The sequence below is a fragment of the Schistocerca cancellata genome, chromosome 1 (assembly GCF_023864275.1).
Source record: "Schistocerca cancellata isolate TAMUIC-IGC-003103 chromosome 1, iqSchCanc2.1, whole genome shotgun sequence".
In the NCBI taxonomy this organism is placed as follows: Eukaryota; Metazoa; Arthropoda; class Insecta; order Orthoptera; family Acrididae; genus Schistocerca; species Schistocerca cancellata.
The window spans coordinates 954,339,215-954,365,365 of NC_064626.1; the positions used below are offsets into that span (position 1 = coordinate 954,339,215).

A 26,151-nucleotide genomic window follows, 5' to 3' on the forward strand; every position below is an offset into this window, starting at 1 on the left:
GGGCCCAACCCAACTGCCAACATACCATACGTTCCAGCAGCTTACAAAGAACATTGGTGAGGCTGATGGGCCGATAGCTATCCACATGAAGTGGGTTTTTACCAGGTTTGAGCACTGGAATGATGGTGCTCTCCCACCATTGCGATGGAAAGATGCCATCGCACAAGAGCCCACTGAAGACGACGAGAAGATGACGCTTGTAGTCAGATGAGAGATGTTTAATCGTCTGGCTGTGGATGCCATCAGGCCCAGGAGCTGTGTCGGGGCAATGTGCAAGGGCACTGAGGAGCTCCCACTGTAGCATGTAGTGAATGAGAGGAGGTTCCCTTTCAGCCACCGTTTGAGTGTTCGAAAGGCTGGGGGAGGGGGGGGCAGGGGGAATTCTCCAATGCAGAGGCTTGACCAAAGTGCTCGGCAATCGCGTTTGCATTGGTACATAGCTCCCCATTTATGGTAACACCGGGGATAGCTCTTGGGGCCTGGTACCCGGAAACATGTTCGATCTTTCCCAAACTTGGGAAGGTGACATGTGGCACCCAATAGTGGAGACGTGTATCTCCAAACACCACTCCTCCCATTGTTTGATAAGGTAGTGAGCCACTTAAAGGCGGTGAGGTGCTCTAGGGAAGGGTGCCGCTTATGCCGCTGTAGAGCTTACCAATGCTCCTTAATTGCTTCACCGACTTCTGGCGACCACCAAGGGGCTGCCTTACACCTAGAGTACCCTAAAGAGCGAGGGAAGATATACATTGCAGACAGTTATTTCCTGCGTCGTCCGTATTCTGGCAGCCACAGCTTCAAGAGGGGTTTGAAGGGGCACTTGTTCACTACAGACAGAGTTTAGGACATAAACGCAAACGCCACCTGACACTATTATAATCGCTACGGTTCCTGTACCATCCCTTATAGCCGTGGAGGGCAGGAGTCCACATTGTTGGGAACCAGATTTCCTGGAGGGCAATGCAGATAGCAGGTGTAAAGCGTAACAGTTGCCGCAGCTCAGCCAAGCGGTGGAAAAAACCGCCGCAATTCCACTGGAGGATGACATTGTGAGACTGGTAAGGCATGGAACATCCAATGAGGCAGCTTACACCTTAGAGTCACCTGCTGCCACCAATTTATTGCCTGAGCAGTCTATATCCATTGTGTCTGAGGGCCTGGCAAGATCTAGGTCCTCAGCAGATGCCAAAATCTCCATCCCATCCTCAGCTGCAGAGCTTTTCAGTAGCGGTGGTGTGGGTTCCATTGCAATTTCCTTGGTCTTAGGGGGTCATCTTATTTGGATTTCTCTCGCTGCTCCTTGGGTTTCCCTGGCTGGGAAGACTTCACTGGCTCAGTCTGCAGGATTGAGAATGAGCGTGAGGCCCTAAGACCAGCTGCTTTTGGGCTCTTCAGCCACTGGCGGGTGTTGTCTTTCCCATTAGAAGAAACTTCAGAAGGGAGTGACCGACAGAACCCCTTGCTAGTGAGAGAAGCCGAAGACGACTTACGCTTCTCTGGCTTAGAAGTGGGGCCAGACGTCCCCAATTGTTGGGGGGAGGGGGGGGGGGGTGTTGCTCTCGAAGTAGGTGGTGCAGGAGCAACAGGGAGGGAAATGCCTCCCCCCCACCATCAAGGGGGCAGGTGTAGTCTTCCAGCTCTGGGAGGTGACTGGGATTGGTGGAGCTGATAGTGCCAAAACTGTTGTAGCAGCGGCGTAAGACAATGTCATATGTACAGGAGGCAGACGTTCAAATTTTCTCTTAGCCTCAGTGCAGGCCAGTCGGTCCAGGGTCTTTTACTCCATGATTTTCCTTTCTGGAGAATCCTGCAGTCAGATGAGCAAGGCGAATGGTTTATTTCTAGATGCGACGAGGATTCTCCTGACAGACATCATGTACGCTATGAATGCATTCGAAAGTCAACTTATGATTCATTCAGAAATCAACTTAAAAGGAGTTCAAAAACCAACAGGGTAGCGTTTCAAAATCATATGAATAATCGATAGACAAACGTGCGCTGGATGTTAGGCGCTTTGTGAGACAAGTTTTTTTTTTTTCCTCAAGAATATGTGAACTTGGCGCCCCCTTTTCCCGGTAGCATCTAGCTGCTTGCTGTGACTGCTTGCACAGCCAACAGCACAATCCTGTAGCCAGAAGTGGAAGAATCTACTACTCAAACGCAACTCAACTGTGCAAGCACATGAGCCCGTGCGTAACTGCTAAAACAAATCGAATGTAAACAGTTGCGACTTCACTTTCATTGGAGGCTATTTTTTGTTATGAAGCACTGCACAGTCTTCCTAAAGCCCTTGACACATTTTCAATTGGCAGACGCTTGCACGAGCACTGTGTGTAGTAGTTGTATATGGCACATTTCCTTTGCAATTTAAGTTATTTTCGTTTTTTCTCTCGTTTATGTTTTATTGTTGAAGTACTATTCCGCAGTAGCGGGATACGGTAATATCCTTTGTTAGAGTTTTGGTTCTTACCAGTCAAAATTTAAAAAATTTAACTGAAAAGTCAAACAATGAAAAATTCCCGGATTTTTCCCAGATCTCCCACTTGTCCCGGGTCATATACACCCTGAGTGTGCCAGATCAATACGATCTCATGGTCGCAACTTCGTTTCTTGGAGACCTACGACAAGTGAGCAGTGCATTCGAAGGAGCAATTTTAGTTCCTCTCGGTTGGACCGAATGCCGCGAATATTCCATTGAAGAAGTGCCATTATGAAAACGAAAAGAAATAGAAGGAACAAGAAAGGGTCACCTCGATGGCCGCTGAGGGCCTGGCTTCGAGGGAGCACTGCTGCTGCAATCGACTGGTGGTGAGTCATGGTCCATCAACTCAACAGCTGCATCTGCCACCTTCCTGAGCTGGTAGGGGGGGGGGGGGGGGGGGGGGGTCAGCTTCCTCCGCCGGTGAAAGGCCAGATGATCGGCTACCAGCGGTGCGGCCTGGTGAAACTGAAGATGGCCAGGGACGGCAACCGCTGAGTGGCGCAGGAGAAGAAACGCATCTTGGCGGAGACGGAGAACTCTTTTTCTATGGCATGCTTTGAAGAATTACGTTTTGTCGAAAGAACAGTTGATGGCTGTGAAGTTTGTGTACGCAAGAAATCTTCGCGTGTCGGTTCTTTTTTGAAGGTCCGAGCGTCTGATTTAGAGGTCCTCATCTTAGCAGTAGCAGATGATGATGTTTGAGCCTTAGGGTTGGTGAGAGGAAGAGGAGACGTTTATTGGGCGATCTTAGCACTGGCCGATCTGACTAACGAATCGCTAAATGTTAGATCGCATGTCTGTGTAGCTACATCCCGGGTAGGCCAAGGAGAGGCGAGAACGGTACTGTACGTACATGCCGGAAGCACAGTTGGCTTTCTGCTATTGAATAATTTGCGAGCATCTGAGGTTGACACCTTCTCCTTCACACGAATTTCCTGTATAAGTTTCTCATCTTTGTAGACGAGACAGTCGCGAGAGGAGGTAGCATGGTCGCCCATACAGTTGACGGACAGGGGACGGAGGTGGACAGTCACCCTCATGTGCGTCCCTGCCACAGGTAATGCATTTAGCTGCACTTTAACAAGTCTGCCGTGTATGGTTAAACTGCTGACATTGGTAACACCTTGTAGGGCTGGTTACATACGGCCGAACAGAAATGATCTCATAACCCACTTTAATTCGTGAAGGCAATTGCACATTGTCGAATATCAGGAATATGGTTCGGGTCGGTATGATGTCCTTGTTGACCCTTTTCACACGGCCATCACTCCCTGATGAGAGGATAGACAGAATCTCCTCAATAGTTAGTCCCTCAAGTGACCTGGTATACACCACGCCATGCAGCGCGGCGAATTCAAGGTGCGGTGGGCCCCACCCGTACAGGAAATGTGTGTAACAGAGTGGCTCTAAGTAATTTTTGGGCCTGGAAGGCACTCTCTGTCTCTAACAGCAAGGTACCGTTGCACAACCGAGTACTAGATTTCACTGGTCCTGCAATCACATCTACACCCTTCTGAATGACGAAAGGGTTTACTGTTGATAAATCGTGACCGTTAGATCTTATGACAACAAGGAACTTTGGTGCTGGTGGTAGAATTTTCCGAACAGGGGTTTCATCTAGCTTTCTTTTTTGGGGAGAAGACAGGGAAGAAGAAGAGAAATCCATTGCGGATGAATCCCCCATGATTGCCAGTGTCTCTGATGGCGCACTCCTTCCTTGTGGGGGCCCTCTCAGAGGGCACTTCCGCCTTAGGTGATTGGTCACACCTCCCGAGAAATGGATGGAGGGACGAATCGGCACGTTTGGAAGGTAACAGCTCAGGCAATCAACCCTCCCTGGCCTTTACCAGGGGGTACGTGTGTGCCTTACTTGTCTACCCAGGGCGGGGAATTACATGTTGCCCCGTCACGAGCTACGCGTGCGAACGCGTGGGTCTGCCTTCAGACACGCACAGGGAGGAAAGAGAGAGAGGGTAGAGGGACAGATGAAGGATCGATACATTACTCCCAAGAAGAGGGAGTGTTAAGGGAGGTATGGGAGGGGGGGGGGGGGAGATTGGGGACAAGGAGGGATGGGGAAGGGGGGTAGGGCAGCCTAGAAAGGAAGGAGAACTGCACTAGCTCGGGGCCACGTGCTCGCCACGCAGGTATCCACAAAAGAGTTGCAGACCCCCTGGGGGGCAATTAATATTGAGACTATAGCAGGCATTGTGACACCCTGACCAGCATGTTTCTGAAGATCACTGAACTATTTAATTTTGACTGCAAAATTTTCCAACGGCTTGTAGAAGCTGAGAAGAAAATTTGGCGCAACAAACAGAAAAATTAAGCCACCTAAGGACAACACTTTGCTGCACACAGTCCTACTAAGTTAAGGGAGTTTGACATGTAATATATACAGCAACAGGGTTGATTTGTTTAATTCTAACCTGGAGACCAGAGTAAGCACCAGCCATGTTGCTTGCATTGTCATATGACTGATGCCTGCATAACTGAATGTTCAACTCATATTTACTTAACAAATTTATTAGTGAATCAGCTAACTCTTCTGATTTGTGCCCCAAGTTTGAGACAAAACAGATAAATCTCCACAGGAAATACATCTTTTGATAAATACCTTACAACAAAAGACAGCTGAGCCACAAGTGTAACACTGGTGGTGCAGTCGAAAACAGTGGAAAAACATTTAATATCCTTCAATTCATCTACAATATACTTCACCACCCTTTCTGCTAGAACTGATAAACTCCCCAAATCTTTGAAAAGAAAGATACGATATGCTCCCTTTCCTTTGTTCCCATGAAGTTCTGTATGTTTACTAGAAAAGGAGGGAATTCTGCTATTAGCTGTAGTGCCATCTCGAAATTTCCACAATCTTTTTACCCAAACCAATAGTTGTGACCACTGAAACATAGGCCTTGTATTGAAAAGTTTTTGACTGCTCAAACACCTCATTTTAACATGTACTTCCAACATTTTACCTCCATCTGCAGATGAGATGTCAGTTTCTTATCAATTCTCCCATGATGTATTCTCTAGCTTCTAAAGTTTACACCCATTTCGTATGTTCATCGGGACTGACAGTTTTTCCACTGTTTAAATCCCTCATTAGTTTTTTGCAAACTGTGAAATTCCTTAAACATTAAACTTGAGACACAAAATACACTACCCTTGCATAGAGAGTATACTAAAAATAGTCTTCATGGTTTCTTACCATTCTTCATGGTTCTAAAAAAACCAAACTCTTATTCAAATACTTCACAAAGTCAGTATATCCCCTGCATGAATAGCTGAAATCACAATCCACAGTTCACACCACAGGACCTCCTTTAGCAATATGATCGCCAAGGAATTTACCGATTACACAGTTCATATGATAATCAGAAATCGAATCAATATCATTCATTTTATGTGTGTCATTTGTGTCAACTGGAATGATTGTTTCTATGTCACTATCGCTGTTTCTAAAACAAGAAATGCCCGAGTCTCAAATCACACAGTACAATTTTTGATACTGTTCACCACATTCTTACACTTTGATGTTTCTAGAGTTGAGCTAGAACTAGCTGCCTGTATGTGCTTTTGAAACAACACACTGATTTTTGCACTCATTCTCACGATTTCCTCCTCCTTTATTGCCTTATTTTTTGCAAGTTTCTGATACTGAGGAAATCTTACTCTTCTCTGACTGCCACTCATTTTCAGTAATACTAAAACAATCACAGATGAAACACTAAACAACTGCTCTCTTTGCAGTTTCAAATTAAACTGCCAGCCAAGCAACCAACTGTTAGAAAGACTAGTGCTAGCTGCTTTGAGTTTGAAGTTTTAATGCTCATTCAAGAGTCTGAATATCACAGAGTACAAATATCTATAATCTAATGTCAACACTCGCTATTCCTATGACAGTGTTAGCAGTGTCTCCCATCACAAAGCTTAATTTCAAGCAACAAGATTTGCCTCCCTGACATACACCACACGAGAAGGTGCAACACAAAGTGAATAATGGTCACATTTTCACGAAAACAAAACTTTTTACTTTTCCACTGTCTGGCCGAACCATTCATGAAATCTGAGCTGATTGCTGCCAACATTATTCACATCCATTTCATTGTAAGTTAAGTCCACATCTCTTCTCAAAATTTGTGAATTAAAAAAAAAACAGTAACAGCTTATAAGCCTCCCCTTAAAATGTGCCACCCCAGGCAGCTGCTTAATCGCCTAGGCCTAAATATTCCTCTGAGGCTCCTCCTATCATCCTCCACACACTTGTCCTAGACCTCTATGAAAAACAAAGCATTTAAGCAACTATTAAATTTTGGTCCACATCCACCAACTTTTAGAATTAAGTAATACTGCAACAAATGCTTTTGATAATGTGGCTTGGGATAAGCTTGTAACTATAATGAGGGTACAAAGAGTAGACTGGAGAGCCACATGACTTACAAAATTATTATACTTAAATCAAAAGGCATCAGTGAAATTGAGAGGAGAAAGAACCAACTGGACAGAACTAAGAAAAGGAGCAAGATAATGCAGCTACCGTTTTCAATATGCACTTAGAAAATTTGATTGACCACTATCCACTAGATGATAATGGGTAAAAATTGGAGGAAGAAGAACATGGTGTTTAAGGTTTGCAGACAATATGGTCGTCCTAGCAACAGGATGAAAAGAATTACAGGATACAGTACGTATCATTGAAGCTAAAGGAAAGATTTATTGAGTGAAAAAAAAATACAAAGAAAACAAAAGTAATGGCACTGGTAGGAAATAAAAGGGCAAAGATAATGCTGAATGGAGGAGTATTAGGACATGTGCAAAGCCTTAAATACCTTAGAAGCAGGACAGAAATGGACTGGAAGAGCAGCACAGAAATCAAAACCAGAATAGCAATCACAAAAGAGGTATTTTATACGAAAAGGAGATTTTTCAGTAGCAATATGGACAAAGATTTCAAGAAAATACTAATAATTTTTTTTGTATGGATTGTCCTCCTGTATGAAACATGGACAATGAGGAAGAAACGTAGAGCAACGCTGGACGTGGTTGTGGACATGGACATGTTTCCATGGGCACACGACAGCCAGGTTTTTAGTGCACACAAAAAGAGATCGAAAGAAGTGTCAGAAAAGTACACCAAAAAGGAAGATAAAACAGCACGTACAACACAGGTCACGGAAGTTGGAAAAGTATGTGCCTACCTGTACAAAACCAAGAGACGAAGTATTACATCAATAGGGACATGAAGGCAGTGATATAAGGAGCTAAAACAATACAGCAGATGGACGTGGCTGGCTGACAACAATAATAAAAAAAGGAGAAGCCAGCCACTCTGCAACACACTAAAACCTCCGGCCTAAAAGTTTTGGCCAGAGTCCAAACACATCACAAAACTTTAAAACCTTAGTCACACTCCTCTCATCTTCAGCTAAAATAGAGGGTAGATCCCCACCAACATTTATTTCTGCCCTTGCATCATGATATAAAATGCACTCTGTTAAAATATGGCAGATAGAGGTGTGCATGCCATAAGCATCACAAGATGGGAGATCCTCTCACCGTAGTAAAAAGCTGTGTGTGAGAGGGCAGTGCCCAATTCTACAACCCATGAGGGTCACTTCATCGCGCCTGATCCAACTGGCAGGAGGAGTGCCACAGCCGGGTTGCTGACTACACCCCCCACAGCTTATTGGCCGTCACTGCCAGCCATTCCTCATCCCACAACTGCATGCACTTCCTGTGTAGTGCAGAAATGACAGCCTGCAAGGGAATAGGACACTGCCACATCCTGACCTTTGCAGGCCTCTTTGGCAGCCCGATCGGCCTGTTCATTTCCCCACATCCCTACATGACCTGGCGCCCAGCAGAATGACACTGGCTTATCCTGCCATTGGAGCAAGTACAGTTGGTCATATATCATCTGGAGCAACTCCTCAGCTGAGTATAGTTTCTGTAACAATTTTCAGGCATTAAGGGAATCAGAGCAAATGAGAAACCAAATACGACGAATCTGCTCCAGGGCCTTCAGAATCACTCGGAGCTATGCTGAGAAAATGGTATACTCAGCAGGAAGGCGAATCCTGGTGACATGGTCTGCGAACATGACAGAGGAGCCAGAGGAGCCAGAGGAGCCAGAGGAGCCATCAGTGTATACTACTGTGAAACCCTGATGCATATCCAAAATGTTAAAAACCAGAGATTACGATGTAAAATCTGACATACGATCTTTCTTAAAATTCGTCAAGTCTAAAATAAGTCTGGATGAAAATCTGCTGCCACCACAATGTAAAACATGAAGGCCAGTCACAACCATCTCTAGAAGGCAATCCTGTACACAAATCCCATAGGGCCTTGTTGCCTGTTATAAAAGAGCCTTTTTAGTGGAAGCTGAGCAACAGTGTGGTAGATTGGTGTGTATGGTGTGGACAGTGTTTTATACACCTGGCACCCGTAAGTAGCCATCGCCTGATGTGAAGTGGCAGTTCACCAGCCTCTGCACAGAGGCTTGGTATGGGATTTGTTCTGAATGTCCCAGTGGCCAACCAAATTCCTTCATGGTGCACCACGTTCAACATTTTTAGATAAGAGTCTTGCAGACCCATACAGCGTGCAACCATAATCAAGCCAAGATTCCAAAAATGCCCTGTAAAACCGGAGACAAGTCTTGTCTGCTCCCCAAGTACTGTGGCTCCAACATTTTTAAAATACTTAAAGCCTTAAGTGACCATTTTTTCAAGACATTTCCAGGGGCAGATGTGGACTCTGACCACAATCTACTGGTTATGAACTGTAGATTAAAACTGAAGAAACTGCAAAAATGTGGGAATTTAAGGAGATGGGACCTGGATAAACTGACTAAACCAGAGGTTGTACAGAGTTTCAGGGAGAGCATAAGGGAACAATTGACAAGAATGGGGGAAGGAAATACAGTACAAGAAGAGTGGGTAGCTTTGAGGGATGAAGTAGTGAAGGCACCAGAGGATCAAGTAGGTAAAAAGATGAGGGGGAGTAGAAAACCTTGGGTGACAGAAGAAATATTGAGTTTAACTGACGAAAGGAGAAAATACAAAAATGCAGTAAATGAAGCAGGCAAAAAGGAATACAAACGTCTCAAAAATGAGCTCGACAGGAAGTGCAAAATGGCTAAGCAGGCATGGCTAGAGGACAAATGTAAGGATGTAGAGGCTTATCTCACTAGGGGTAAGACAGATACTGCCTACAGGAAAATTAAAGAGGCCTTTGGAGAAAAGAGAATGACTTGTGTGAATATCAAGAGCTCAGATGGGAATCCAGTTCTAAGCAAAGAAGGGAAAGCAGAAAGGTGGAAGGAGTATATAGAGGGTCTATACAAGGGCGATGTACTTGAGGGCAATGTTATAGAAACTGAAGAGGATGTAGATGAAGACGAAATGGGAGATATGATACTGCGTGAAGAGTTTGACAGAGCACTGAAAGACCTAAGTCGAAACAAGGCCCTGGGGGTAGACAACATTCCATCAGAACTACTGACAGCCTCGGGAGAGCCAGTCCAGACAAAACTCTACCATCTGGTGAGCAAAATGTATGAGACAGGCGAAATACCCTCAGACTTCAAGAAGAATTTAATAATTCCAATCCCAAAGAAAGCAGGCATTGACAGATTAGAAAATTACCGAACTATCAGTTTAATAAGTCACGGCTGCAAAATACTAACGCGAATTCTTTACAGATGAATGGAAAAACTGGTAGAAGCCGACCTTGGGGAAGATCAGTTTTGATTCCGTAGAAATATGGGAGCACGTGAGGCAATACTGACCCTATGACCTTTTTTTTTTTAGAAGCTAGATTAAGAAAAGGCAAACCTACGTTTCTAGCATTTGTACATTTAGAGAAGCTTTTGACAACGTTGACTGGAATACTCTCTCAAATTCTGAAGGTGGCAGGGGTAAAATACAGGGAGCGAAAGGCTATTTACAATTTGTACAGAAACCAGCTGGCAGTTATAAGAGTGGAGGGGCATGAAAGGGAAGCAGTGGTTGGGAAGGGAGTGAGACAGGGTTGTAGACTCTCCCCAATGTTGTTCAATCTGTATATTGAGCAAGCAGTAAAGGAAACAAAATAAAAATTCGGAGTAGGTATTAAAATCCATGGAGAAGAAATAAAAACTTAGAGGTTCGCCGATGATACTGTAATTCTGTCAGAGACAGCAAAGGACTTGGAAGAGCAGTTGAACGGAATGGACAGTGTCTTGAAAGGAGGATATAAGATGAACATCAACAAAAGCAAAACGAGGATAATGGAATGTAGTCAAATTAAGTCGGGTGATGCTGAGGGAATTAGTTAGAAAATGAGACAAAGTAGTAAAGGATTTTTGCTATTTAGGGAGCAAAATAACTGATGATGGTCGAAGAAGAGAGGATATAAAATGTAGACTGGCAATGGCAAGGAAAGAGTTTGTGAAGAAGAGAAATTTGTTAACATCGAGTGTAGATTTAAGTGTCAGGAAGTCATTTCTGAAAGTATTTATATGGAGTGTAGCCATGTATGGAAGTAAAACATGGACGATAAACAGTTTGGACAAGAAGAGAATAGAAGCTTTCGAAATGTGGTGCTACAGAAGAATGCTGAAGATTAGATGGGTAGATCACATAACTAATGAGGAAATACTGAATAGGATTGGGGAGAAGAGGAGTTTGTGGCACAACTTGACTAGAAGAAGAGATCGGTTGGTAGGACATGTTCTGAGGCATCAAGGGATCACCAATTTAGTATTGGAGGGCAGTGTGGAAGGTAAAAATCGTAGAGGGAGACCAAGAGATGAATACACTAAGCAGATTCAGAGGGATGTAGGCTGCAGTACATACTGGGAGATGAAGCTTGCACAGGATAGAGTAGTGTGGAGAGCTGCACGAGGGCTGAAGACCTCAACAACAACAAGATGTGTTAACCATGTAACCTTGGAGTCAACTGTGTCTTTACTTTTACAGTGTCCCTCATCCTCGACTCAGGAAAGTTTACAATGGAATGAGAACGGTTAAAAAGAACACACGCAGACTTCTCGATGGAAACCTTAAAACCACTCTTCTGCACCCATTCATCCAAACCTCGAAGAGTTAGTTGGAACTGACATGTTGTCTTTGCGAGGCTTGAAGAAGAGCGAAACACAAAGAAGTCATCCACAAACAGATAACACTGGACAGGACTTTTCACTATGGACTTAATACTGTTAATAGTTATGGCCAAGACAGTCACACTTGAAGCGCTACCTTGAGGGACACCGTTCTGCTCACAGTGATCAGACAGGATGTCACCGACTTGGTATCTAAAATATCACAGTGAGAGGAAGGACTGAATAAAAATGGGAAGACAACCATGAAAACCCCATTCGTGAAGCTGCCCTAAGATAAGATACCTCCAAGAAGTATCACAGGCATTCTTGATGTCAAGAAATATACCTAAAAGGTGATGCCAGCATAGGAAAGCCTGTTGCATAGCCGTCTCCAGGAGGGCAAGGCTATCAAAAGTGGAGCGATACCTTCTGAACCCACACTGAAAAGCGTATAAGGAGTTGCCTGCATTCTAAGATCCAGACAAGGCGGTGGTTGACATCCACTCCACTGTCTTCCCCATGCAGCTAGTGAGGGCAACACTACAGTAATTAATTGGACATGTACGGTCTTCCCAGACTTTAAAAGAGGAATTAAAATTGCCTCACGCCACAAGTCGCGAAAGTGACCTGATGCCAAAATGGCATTGAAAAGTGCAAGGAGGATATCTGTTTTGCCTTGTGAGGTGCTGCAGCATACTGTAATGGATCCTGTCATGACCAGGGAGTGTGTTACAAGCCGCACACAATGCAGAATAGAGCTCTCGCATGGAAAATTGACAGTTGTAATCTTCTTCAGAGATGGACTGCAAGTCCAAACTACACCTCTCAGCAACCACTCTATGGTGCTGGAAACCTGGACCCTGACTGGTTGTTACAGTAACTGTGGCAAAATATGCTGCCACAGTCGGGGCAATGTCTCGTGGACTGGTTTGGAGAGTGTTGTTCCAAAATTACAGGAGTCATGGGGCACCTGCCTCCTCTCCCAGAAATTCTTTTGATGGTCTCCCACACAACACAACTTTTGGTGGAATGATTAATCTTGTTCTGGAACTGTTGCCACAACCTCTTCTTGCTCTCTTGAATAATTTGGCGACGCTTTGTCCTCATCACATGAAAGGCTTCAAGATTCTCTGCAGTTGGATGACACTTGAGCCTAAGCAGAGCTGCATGCCTGATCCTGGTTGCACAGCGGCATTCGATACTGCAACAAGGGACAGACTGCCTGTTCTGTTGTCCCGTGGACTGTGGAATGGATGCTGCAAAGGCATGATGGCTCATTTTGGTAATATGATCCACCCATGCCTCGACTTAAGCACAATGTTCAAACTGGGCCACCTAGCTATAAAGAGTCCAGTCGGCTTTACTAAGCACCCATCGCGGCGGTTTCCTTTCGCGTTCCATCCTATCTGGCAGGTGAATCCAAATCAGAAAGTGATCACTTCCGTGCAAGTCATCAACTACTTCCCACTGAGCAATGTGAGAAAGAGCGAGAGAGCAAAGCGAAGATCAATGTCAGAGAACCACCCAGTTGCTGTGCAGAAGTGAGTGCCCTGTCCTGCTTTTAGCAAGTACGCGCATGACGACATGAGATGCCTCTCAATTGCTTTACCCCTGAGGCAGGTAATTGCAGAGCCCAGAGCACATTGTGTGCATCAAAACCACCACAGAGAATGAAAGGGCAGGGGAGCTAAGTAATAAGGTCAGTTAGGGCCTCTTCATCAAGTGCATCATATGGGAGTAAGTAAACAGAACATACTTTCAACAGGTGACTCACGTGGACTGATACAGCAACTGCTTGTAAAGCCATCGTAAGTGGGAGGGGCAGTGACTGGTAGTCAGTACTGACAAAAATACCCATGCCTCCTCTAGTTCTCTCTCCACTTAGGTTGTCGTTTTTGTGGAGTATATAGCCTTGTAGCTCAGGAGTGTACGATTGTTGGAAATGAATCTCCTGGAGACACAGAGACAGTGGTCTACCCTGAGATAAGAGATGGAGTTCCTCCACATGCATGCTGAACCCTTGCAAGTTTCACTGTAGGATACGACCCATGTCATTGATGGAGTCAAAGGCGTCTATTTCTATGACTTCCTCTTCATTAGTCAGACGTGAAAGAATGACCTCTGACAGCACTCAAGACAGCTTTTGAACTGAACATTGTGAACCTTTCCCTGCACCTTATCCCTTCGAGAATGAGGGGGAAAGGGGGCGTTGGAGGCACTGTGCTTGTTGCATGCCTTTTTGACACTCACTATGGAGCTGTTGGTGATCTTTTCTGTGGTAACTGCTTGGATTGCTTTACCCTTACTCGTTTTGCCTTGGCATGTTCATGCAAGTACAAGTGCTGTTGGTGGAGGTTTGTAAACTGGACGACGTCTGCATCATGGCGCCAACCTTAGGAACAGATTTCTGCACCATGGAAGCATAAGGAGTGGTAAAGACAAGAGGTTTCGTCGCCTTATATTCCTTTTTGGCTTCAGCATGGGTGATGAGCTGGTGACTTTTAGTTCCTGAATTTTTCGTTCCTCTGCAAAAACAGCGCAGTCTCGGCTCCCAAAGCAGTAAACGCAGACTGCTGGAGATGGACAGTCAATACCAGCTTCGTGGGCTGCCTCTCCACATTTCCCACAGATCGTTTCAATCCCACAACTCAGCGTTGCGCAACCAAAACACTAGCATTCGTAGCACCGCATAGGGTTAGGTACATAAGGCCTAACCCTAAGTCGAAGGAAACCTGCCATGATGTGATCAGAAGACAACGTTGGAGAATTCTCAAATTCTACATTATTCCTACACATCCTTTGCTCTACATCCACTATCCCCTGTTTAAGTTCGGCTATGTCAATATCCATAATGTCACGGCATGTGACCACACCTTTGCTAGAGTAAAGGGAGTTATGCAGTTCAACAGTTGCATCACATTCACCCAATTTTTCAGTCTTCATAAGTAGTTACACATGCTTTGCCCTGTTAGTCTCAATCAGGAGGGAACCATTCCACAGCCACTTAATAGAGTTCAGGCTTCCAGGAAGTCCTTCCAAGGCTTTATGGATATAGAAAGGGGACACTTTTTCAAATGTCCCCTCCTTCTTCTAAATAACCAGAAACACATTTTGATTTACGACTCCATAAGCCCTGTTACTATAATTCAACTGATGCATGCTAGGGAAACAAGGGTCCACTCAGACAGAGCCCACAAGGGTCCACTCAGACAGAGCCCTGCATGCCTGAGTAAGCCTTATACAACTCAGGTGCGGCAGGTTCCCCAGAGGTTGCCCACCAACAACTATTCCACCTTAACAGCCATGCACCTCATCAGCATGCAGCACACCTTGAGATTGAGAGGTTTTTTATACAGGTTTTTACCATCGTCACGATCCAGGCAGTCAAGCCAAGATCCCCATTCCCTATGACACACACTGTTCCACTGCCACACAGTACAGTGGTCAATAAAGCATGCCCAGAGCTTAACACGAGACTGGCAGCACTTACCAGTCCCCAGCTCAGGAACCCTGGGGTCGCCAAGCCCATACTCAGCAAACAAATGCTGGACCCCTGGGGGTAGCGAGGCTGGAGGCTTCTCAAATGTATATTCGTTTTGTTTTTAGGGTGCAAAAACAACTAGGGTCATATGTGGCCATGTCAAAACTGTAAAACACGAAGAAAGAAGAGGAGTTAAAAAAACAACTGCACATCCATCCCAATCAATGGAAGAGAAGATACATAAAAACAGGGACATGGAGAAAGGTCTATAAAATACGCCCTACAGAAACAGAGGTCCAGAACTAAAAATTAAATGACCTATGCCATATTGCTATGCTGGTGGGCTAAGGTACAAGGACTGCAGACTTGGCAAGCAGCATCAGCAGTCTCATTTCCTGTCAGACTGATGTGATCAGGAACCCACATAAACATCACAGTTGCCCCATTAAGAGTGAGCAAGTGACAGCTTTCCTCAACCTGTTGCACAAAGGGATGGATGGTGTACAGCACACAGAAGTTTTGAAGGGTGCAAAGAGTGTCTGAGCAGATGACAATTGAAAAGCCTGTGTCACTGGATGTACTGCATGGCCTGATACAGGGCAGAAGAGCTCTGCTGTAAATACTGAGCAGTGTTCCGGAAGTCAATACCGGGATACGTCGGCACCAATGACAAAGGCACACCCAACACCTGTCAGTCCCAGAGCCATTAGTGTACACAAAGGTAGTATCACAAAGTGTCATGCAAAGGTCATGAAACTGAAAGCAATAGAACGAGGCTGGAGTAGTGCCCTTAGGAAGTGAATGAAGGCCAAGGTGAACACAGCCCGCCACACGAAGCCACGAGGAAAGTTGCAGGTAGGGTGTAGTTAAGATGCCAAAGCAAGAGCCGAAAGCAAACTCCAGGAGGTGACAGAGATGATGGACACACCCTATACTGGCGATCAAAGGAGTCATCGAAGGAGGAGGCAGAGGATGGGAGGCCATGCATGGCATAGAAACGGCATGCATATCTGCTGTGGAGAAAGTCACGGTGGTAGAACATCAGTATTTCAGCAGCTTCTGCATACAGACTCTCAACCAGGCTAGTGTAAAAGGCACCAGCGGTCAAACGGATGCCACAATGGCAGATAGTATCGAGATGGCATAAGACGAACAGACGTACTTTTGAATAAACAAAACTCTCAGTCTAGTTTCGAATGGATAAGGGACTGGTACAAATGGAGGAGGATTGTTCTATCTGCACCCCAGGAAGTACCACTGAGGAACACAGGACAATGAGGCACTGCATACAGCGGGCTGCCAGGTAAGATACGTGGGATGACCAAGAAAGTTTCGTATCATGCACGAGCGCAAGGAATTTCGTAGTTTCAACTAACGGAAGAGCAACAGGCCCAACATGTAAAGACGATGGAAGAAACCAACTACAGCGCCAGAAATTCATACAAATGTTTTTCTCAGTGGAAAAATGAAAGCAATAGTCGATGCTCCATGAGTAAAGACGATCGAGACATCATCACTGAAGTCGTTGCTAAATGAGACAAGTCCATGGAGAACTGCAACAGATCGCAAAACCGTGACGAAAAGGGAGCCAGAGATGCCTGGGGGGGGGGGGGGGGGGGGGGGGGGGGGGGGGGACAGACCATTGTAGGGTTAATAGAGATAGCAATGAGGATGACGCTCAGGACAAAACCCTGAGGCACATCATTTTGCTGGATAAAGGTGTCCGGCAAGGCAGAACCCACAAGTACCTTGAAAACTTGGTCTTTTTAAGATTCCTGAAGGAAACAGGGCAGGTGGGGCAATAATACATCTTGAGAAACATTACTAAATGCCTTCCTTGAAAACTACGTAGAATAGATAGTTCGGAACCGCACTCACAATGGAGGTATATTGGATCTAATGGGAACAAACAGCCCTGACATCTTTGAAATGTCCATATCAAAGCTGGTATCAGTGACCATGAAGCAGTTGTGGCAACAATGATCTTATTTTGCCGATGACCTTGCAATTTTGACAGACAATGAACAAGCTGCAAAACATCATATAGGAATACTCAAGGAATGCGCCGAGAAGGTTCGCTTGCAAATTTCTTTTGAGAACACTGAATTTGTGTGTATACTCAAGCATACAGAATCTCACCACAAAATATGGATGGATAAACAGAGTTCCACATTTTGAATACCTGGGGGAAATTTTGGAACCCACTGGACTAGAAAAAAATCTCAAGAAACTCGAGCACAGAAACTAAAGAGAGCCTACAGTTGAACACACCAACTTTACAACAAATGGATGTCCACGAATACAAAAATCAGGCACTACAGCACTGCCATTAAACCCGAGGTGCTATACGCAGCAGAAACCTTGTTACTCCGTAACAAGAAGTTACTACAAGAACTACAAAAATAAGAACAAAAGATCATTAGGAAAATCCTTGGACCACGAAAAACTTAAGCTGGATATAAACTGCAAACCAACAGAACTACAGAGGAAATTTCAAATATTGCTGCTGACATTAGAAAAAGACGCCTTAAATTCTATGGACACACACAGACTCCTTGAGTAAGGACTCTCAAGCCAGATACTCGCAGCCATTGAAAACCTAAGATGTATGACATGGGCCGAACAAGTACAAAGAGACCTTATTCATGCTCAACTCAGTATTCAGGACACTTATCACAATGAGGAACTTTAAACTTACTGCACATGGCAGAAGCATGTAGAGGAACTATGGCTCGAATTCAAAAGAACACTTGACCATGCACTGGATGTATATGTACCCAGTAGAACAACTCATATTGGAAGGGACCCTCCATGGTATAGTCACTGTAAAGAAATTTCTGAAGAAAAAGGGACTACAGCACAACAGGTGTAAAACCAAGCGTAGGACCATAGACACTGGCACAGTGAATGGAACATGTTTGACTGACAAGAGAGCAGTGCATGACGTCTTCAATTACTAGTGAAGCAAAATATCATCAAATGATCTTTGAAAAAACCCACAGAAATTCTGGTTATATGTAAAAGCTTTTAGTGACACTAAAGTGTCCAATCCCTAGAAAATGAGACAGGAACTGAAATTGAGGCTAGCAAAACAAAAGCTGAAATGCTTAACTTTGCTTTCAAAAGGACCTTTAGAAAGGAAAACCAAGGAGACGTCTCATACCATTGAGGAGATGAGTGAAATAAGCATTAGTGTCAGATGTGTCCAGGAATAGCTGAACTCTTTAAAACTGAACAAAGTTCGAGGGCCCGATGGAAACCTTATCAGATTCTGTACTGAATTTGCAGCTGAGCTGGCCCCTCTCCTAACTATGAGATCCATTCAAATGAAACCTGGTCAGTGCGTCTACCTTTGCCTTACACATAAGGTGGCACCACATAACTGCAGGTATGGTGGTGCCATCTATTGGTAGAGTGTGAGGCGTGCACACCAGTTGCATAGTGACAGTGTGGTTTCACGCCGAAGAGATGGTGGTCACGCAAGTTATCGTCCACTACCGAACATGCAGGTAAGTACACAAAAACAATGAGGAATGATTTGATTTTTGGCAGTGGAGAGTGTTAGAGGCGATGAAATGTATCTACAAAAGAAGGCTGTGTACAGTGAGTACAGCCTGAGTCGTTCAAGTGTTGTGAAATGGCGCAAACAATGCCTTGAGGAGCACATGTCACTGGAAGACTATGCTCGTCCTGGGCAGGCTCATCGTGTCATCACACCAGAAATGGTTGCGAAAGTGAATACTTTTTGTCTTTGACAACCACAGAATCACCATGGACAAGATTCATTGGTCACTGGGTATTGGCATGGACACCACCCACACCATAATGCATCAACACTTGAACTTTCAAAAAATCTGTGCGCAGTGGGTTCCCCACCAACTGACCACCAAAAAGCGCAATACTCAAATGGCGCTTCCTTTGAGTCATAGACAATGTTATCATGAGGAGGAATACAGCTTTCTGTCACATATTGTCACAGGTGACGAAACATGGTGTCACCATTTTGAACAGGAAGGCAAGTGTCAGAGCAAGCAGTGCATGCAACCTCACAACCTACAAAGAGGTCAAAGACCGTGAACACCAGTTCTGGTAAGGTCATGATGTCCTTTGCTGACTACAAGGGCCCACTGCTTGTGAAGTTCCTGGAAGGGGGAACCACCATCAATACCCAGCATTATCAAGTCACTTTACAGAACCTTAGACGAGCCATCAAGTCTAAACGCCAAGGCATGTTGTCCAATGGCATTATCCTCCTGTATGATAATGCCCGCCCACACATGGCCAATGTGGTGAAGACAACATTGTAGCTATTTTGGTGGGAAACACTAGAACATACACTGCACAGTCTGGACCTTTCACTGCATGACTTGTTTGAATCTCTAAAACAAGCTGTTCACGCACATCAATTCGCAACGGACAGCGAAGTGTGTGACTGGGTCAGGGTCTGGATCCGACAGCATCCTACTAGCTTCTTCAAGGATGGAATCTACCGGCTAGTGTCGCAATGGGATAAACGTGCCAACAGTTTTAGCAACTATTTTTGAGTATGTGTACTGTGTATAACAACATTTTTGAGTTAATAAAATCATTACTGTTACTTTACTCTTGAGACCGGGTTTCATTTGAATGGCCATTGTATAATCTATTGAAGATGCCTAACAAAAACCATGCCCAGCAGTTGGAAGACAGCACATGTCACAAACATCTACAAGAAGGGTAGCAAAAGTGATCCACGAAACTACCATCCAATAACCTTGACATCGATTTGTTGTAGAATCTTAGAACATATTCTGAGCTCAAACATAATGAGGTATCTTGAACAGAATGACCTCCTCCATGGCAACCAGCATGGATTCCGAAAACAACAATGATGTGACATCCAACTTGCACTTCTCTCATAACACTGAAAGCTATGGATAAAGGCAGTCATGTAGATGCAGAATTTCTTGCTTTTTGAAAAGCATTTGACCCAGTACCACACTTATGCTTACTGTTGGAAGTTCAATTATATGGGGTACCAAATAAAATTTGACTGGACAGAGAACTTTTTGGTTGGGGCAACACAGCATATTATCTTGGATGGAAAGTCATCAGCATCTATAAAAGTAACTCTGTGTATGACCCAGTGAAGTGTATTGGGACTCTTGCTGTTCATGCTGTACATTAATGCCCTCGTAGACAATATTAATAGTAACCTGAAACTTTTTTGCAGATGTTACAGTTATCTATAATAAAGTACTGTCTGCGAGAAGCTGCATAAATATTTAGTCAGATTTTGATAAGATTTCAGCTTACTTTAAAGGTTCAGATATGCAAAAGCATGCAGTTTACAAAATGAAAAAATATAATATCCTATGGCTACAATATCAATGAGTCACATTTGGAATTGGCCAACTCATACAAATACCTGGGTGCAAAACTTGGTAGGGATGTGACATGGAATGATCACACAGTCTCAGTTTTGGGTAAAGTATGTGGTACACTGGGTTATTGGCAGAATATTGGGGAAGCGCAATCAGTCTACAAAGAAGATAGCTTACGAATCACTCGTGCAATCCACTCTAGAATATTGCTAAAGTGTTTGGAACCCATACCACATAGGACTAATCGGCGATATTGAACATATACAAAGAAGGGCAGTACAAATGATCATAGGTTTGTCTGACCTGTGAGAGAATTTCACATAGATGCTGAAGAAACTGACTGGACAGACTCTTGAAGATGAATGTAAAGTATTCCAAGAAAGTCTATTAACAAAGTTTCAAGAACCAGCTTTAAATGATGACTAGGATATACAACCCCCTACGACTCTTTCACATAGGGATCATGATAACAATATTAGATTAATTACAGCACACACAGAAGCATTAATCATTCTTCCTGGGTACCACATCAGGGGGCAGCAGGTAGAATTTTTCATTAAAATCCAAAAAGAGAAACATGGCACGCAAACGATACCAAAACCATGTTTTCAGATAAGTCCTGCATTCTTCAGCTTGAACAGGAGACATATTAAACTCATGGTAGGTCTAACAACTGACCGTACGAACTTCAGGAAACATCTGCACACTTTAAATAAAGAGATAGAAACCCCTAAGTGCAGACTATGCAGTTGTGGGATGAAACTGCACCACTATCTTCTAATGTGAAGCACTGAAGTTAAAAGGCACAAAATACTTGGGTTACTAATTACTGAAGAGATTGTGTCTAAGAAAGACCTAGTAAAGGGTCTTGTACTAATCTTCAGTGGTACTGGCTGGCCTTACTAGAATGACAAGAAGAGACACCTTCTCATACACTTTGTTTCGGTGCGTGCAACAAGTGGCTAAAACCATTGTTATTTGTCTCCCTTGTTAAATCAAATAAAATCAAAACTGCCTTCTGACAAAAACAAAAGTGTGTTTAGGAAAGAACATAATGAGTGTCACAAACTTTCCAATACAGATTTTCAATCAAAGATAAAGATAAGATCTCGTCAAAGGGCAATTTATAAGGAAAACTAAAATATTTGATTTACAACAGGATCTACATATGCCTCTTTTACGTAACTCAGTAGCTTTCTACTGAAAGTAAATACAAACTTGAAATACCCCTGTCTATTAGTGGTATGAAGAGTTACCATCAGGAGGAGAAAATGTGATAAGTGGTTGGTTGTTTCAGAGCATCAACCAAGGAATTACACTGGCTCATACGTGGTATCGCAAGAAAGTGATTCAGATGTACTTTTCTGAATGAATTCTCCAAACCAATACTTCACTAAATTAACAGACAGATAACCAAATCTTCAAATATGAATGAAGTATACCCTGATGCATATGATTGTGATTAATTAGAAAGGTAACCATTTTCTTTATGAGAAAAAATATCTAGTATTTATCGGAATCGGATATGGCCTCCGCCTAACCTAAAGTCATTTGAAGCAAGCAGTAGGTGCTGCATCACTAGATACAGGAGGCCTTAATAGTAGCTGACATTAATCAATCTTTTTATTATTTAATATTTTATGTAACTCATGATAAAGAGAATAAACAACAAAATTAATGTGTAATTTGTAATACAAGGATAAATTCCTCTCGCAGTTTCCAATCCATCAATTTTCAAAGTACTCCAGATTTTATTGTACATATCTCATCTTGATCCCAAACAGAAGACAAAGTAAGCCTTTAGGAGGATAATGAAATCTTAGTATTGTCAGAGGTAATTCACAACACCCCTTTAAAGTTTTAATTTAAATTTTCTCAGAATTTCATTTTCTCTTAACTAAACACCTCAGCTGCTATTTCAAAGGCTGTTTTTTTTTTTTTTTTTTTTTTTTTTGCTACAGTTACGTTCTTAGAGAACTGTCATACAACATGTCATTAGGGGCATACAGAATGCTTTACAACACATCTGCAAATTGTTAAAATGATACACGAGTACTGATCACAGGATTACAGTTATTTTCAAATATGCACACTGCTTTGAAATGTTACTGGTACAATATTTTAAATACGCAGATAATTCAGCAGGTAGTGGTTGATCTACGACGGCTAATTGCTTCTCATACTGAAATAGATGAGTAAGCACATTTTCCACCACATGAAGTTATCCTTGTTAGCACCCGACCTGGTGGTTGAGGTAAGGTCTTTTGGGACCAAACTGCTGAGGTCATTGGTCCCTACGCTTACGCACTACTTAATCTAACATATTACACTAAGAACAACACTACACACACCCATGCCCAAGGGAGGACTAACTTCTGACAGGGGGAGCCGCCCAGAATGTGACAAGACACCTCAGACCACGCGGCTATCACCCGACCTGATTTAGGGGTACAGGGGTACCTAGACAACGATTGCTGTACCAGGACATGAAACTAGCTTCTATCATACACAAAATATTTCCTAGACCTAGAAAGTAGGTAAAATGCCAAACATTTCAGATAATCAAATTTTGCCTCCTCCCCCCCCCCCCCTCAATGATCAGCCATTTAGCAAAATCTTATTTTGAGCAGCGAGCAAGCCATGAAAACAATCTGTTACAAAGATTTGCAACAGGTCTTAAGTCACATGCACAAACACAAAGACACAGAGTAGATCCCTGAACCATTCAAATGTAACTATGAACTACCAAGTTTAAGGATTTAACACATATGTCGTAGCTAACTTAAAAGCTCAATGAACATGCAAGTGCTGTTTCATCCTCAGAACAAAAAATTAATATCTCTGGAAACCCATCTGATTCTTACTAGCCTACAAACTTTCCTTGCACAGTTATTTTCCACTAGAAATTATAGCCAGGAATGAGGTGATTATTTTCCACCAGAAATTAGAACCATGACAGTTGATTATTTTGCCACTTCCATTAATCAAGAAAACACATTTTCAATAATTTGCCAGCAACTATGAAGAGTCAAGCTAATACACTTCAACATGAGGTTGCAGAATTTATTTGTGGTCATGTCTGTCAATTCTATCCCCTTCTGATTTACGTATTATGAATAATATCCAACTTCTGCATCTCTTCAGTGTAGTGATGTTCTCAGTGCCAGAAAGGATTGTAAACAGTTTATTTTCATAAAGCCTAGATGTAACAGCATACTTATTTGTAAATTCATTTTAGTATGTTTGTAGTAGCATGTCTGCGGTAAGTTTTTAACCATTGATTTATAAATAAACATATGTATACAATGTCCTTTTTCAAACTACATACCCCTCCCCCCACCCCACCCCTTCCACAACATGTTCCACAGCCTGAAAAATCTCTACTGAATGAACAGTATACTGATTTCTAGTCCAACCTAATCCAGTATTTGCAGATAGCGTGATACCTTTCAATGAACTGATGATGCCACCAACAAGATGGAAGTAAAGGCCTCAAGGAACTACTTATGCATGACATCACTAAATCTAAAGAAACATTAAGAAAGTGGCACCAAAAAACTAATGGAATATCTTTTGGAAACATCGGTTGACAGTTGATAATTTTTTTGCCACAAGCCCAGAGTATGTTTGATATCATTAACTAGTACCTGCCACTTTTTTCCATGATAAGAACTGAAAGCAGCATCAGATAGGCATCAAATAACGCTTGGGTGGTGGAACTTTATGCTGATGCCTTTAAACAAACCAAGCACTTGAAAATGTCATACCATGGTGGGGAAAAATGGGGATTTTACTGTGGAGGTAAACTACTAATGTAAACCTGAACATAGAGGACGAGGAGGAGAGGAAGGAAGAGTGAAAATCCATAAGTATCACCTGAATGAAAAATTATATATAGCCCGGAACAGTTTACAACTCACTAAACAATCAAATAAAATACAGTTTGACATGTCTCGACTCTCTCAGAATTGTTACAACATTCTTCAGTAGGAGGTGGGCACTTGACTGGCTTTGACTAAGTTTCTTCCCCATTTGATATTACAGTTGTCAATATTAATTAATAATGATATTTCGCAAACAATTTGTGTTAAAATTATTTCATGCAGGCCCAAATTCACACACAAACAATGAAAAAATGGAGTGTGTCAAGAAAAACGTACAGTACATACTTCAAATAACATGTGGGTTAGCAATAACATAGTGCACACAAACTTTAGATAAACAGTACATAACAAAGTCAGCTAACCATAATTTACATTACAGCAGTCACAGGACAAGAAATACAGTGAGTTCGACTGAAGATGTTCATTTGCTAGTAAAAATAATTTTTCAGTACTTTTAACTTTGAAATATTGACAAACATATTTATTTCCAATCTCCATGCTTTTTTTCCTTCCCTTCTATAACAAAACTTGTTTGTTATTACACGTTAAATACGACACTCCAGCAAAAATAAATGCATAGACAACACTGGAGGGTACCGCATTGTTTTGACGTTATATTTAATAACGGTTACTGTCAAAAACTTCCAATTAAACAATCTAACAGCTACTACTGGCACTTCCCGTTATCATCTAGCCATATTTACGACACCCTATGATTGTAAAACAGGGAAAACATAAACAAGCTGACACGTAAATACCATAAATATTGCGAAAAATCTGTTACCAATAAAACACTAACATGTAAATACTTTAAGCAGCTAATAACATACGGCCTCTTGTTGCTTGACAGCTAGATCACTAAATGTCAGTTCGTTACAGAATGATAGTTTACAAAAAAAGCAGAACCGTCACACAATTTTGATGTCAACTTACGAGCAGACTGGCAGTATCACAACCATTCCATAACTTGTCAACAAGAATTCAATGCCTAAAACCAAATGGTGTTTATTATTTGGCTTCTCAAGTGCATACTTACGGAAAATAGAAGAAGAGAGTAGTTGCGCCCAAGAGCAATATCCAGGCAAATGTGGCCGGAGTATACTTCGTACAGCTATCACATTTCGGCATTATGTTACCTGAACAATTATTGTGGCCAAAATTATTCCAAAAGTTTTCTGCTATAGGTCAACATGGCCGCACCTATTACTGATGGACTATATCCCAGTGTTGAAACTTAACTCAACATGTAGGTGCCTACACTGCGCTTGATCAAGTTCCATATTCATCAGCCTCACTTCATAATTCCTAATTTGTGTACCGATTTCTTGACAGCAACTCAAATCTTATTAACACATGATAAAGTAAATTACTAATGTTTCCCATTTCCTGTGTGTATTCGTCCGCGAAACGGATCCTCACTGCGTACTACCACAACTTGAATAACAAATTCAATATCTAATGAAGATGAGAATATGTCTGACATACGAAACTTGAAGATTCCGGGCACAATAATATTGAATTAAATTAATTAGAACGTCAGAATGCTGGTGCGAAACAACTTACAGTTGAGATATTCTACAAAACAAATTAAATAACTGACATTATCAGTCACTCCAAGTCGTCCTGCTTATTATAGAAATCATTTCGATATTCACGTCTGTGTTGCACATGTGCTACAAATAATTTGAGAAACAAGTCAAAAGTATAATTTATTACAGCTTATTCAGAAGAGCAACTTTAAAAAAACCAAACTCTATCTTTACCTGATGATGAAAAATTGTTTATCCAAACATGTCTCAAGAAACAAAATTGATATATAGGTTGACGTAAGTTTATTAAGCCCAATGCAC

The 26,151-nt window shown here is 42.7% G+C and overlaps 1 protein-coding gene across 2 annotated transcripts in view; it reads right to left on the reverse strand.

Annotated features, from left to right (window-relative positions):
• LOC126088257 (palmitoyltransferase ZDHHC8) overlaps nucleotides 1–25,720 on the reverse strand; it is a 288,604-nt gene extending 262,884 nt beyond the window's left edge. For both annotated transcript variants that reach the window (XM_049906397.1, XM_049906390.1), the window contains exon 1: nucleotides 25,338–25,720. In XM_049906397.1, the coding sequence (XP_049762354.1) occupies nucleotides 25,338–25,429 (92 nt within the window). In that variant the 5' untranslated portion in view covers nucleotides 25,430–25,720. The remainder of the gene's footprint in view (nucleotides 1–25,337) is intronic.
• Between the last annotated feature and the right edge of the window lie 431 nt (nucleotides 25,721–26,151).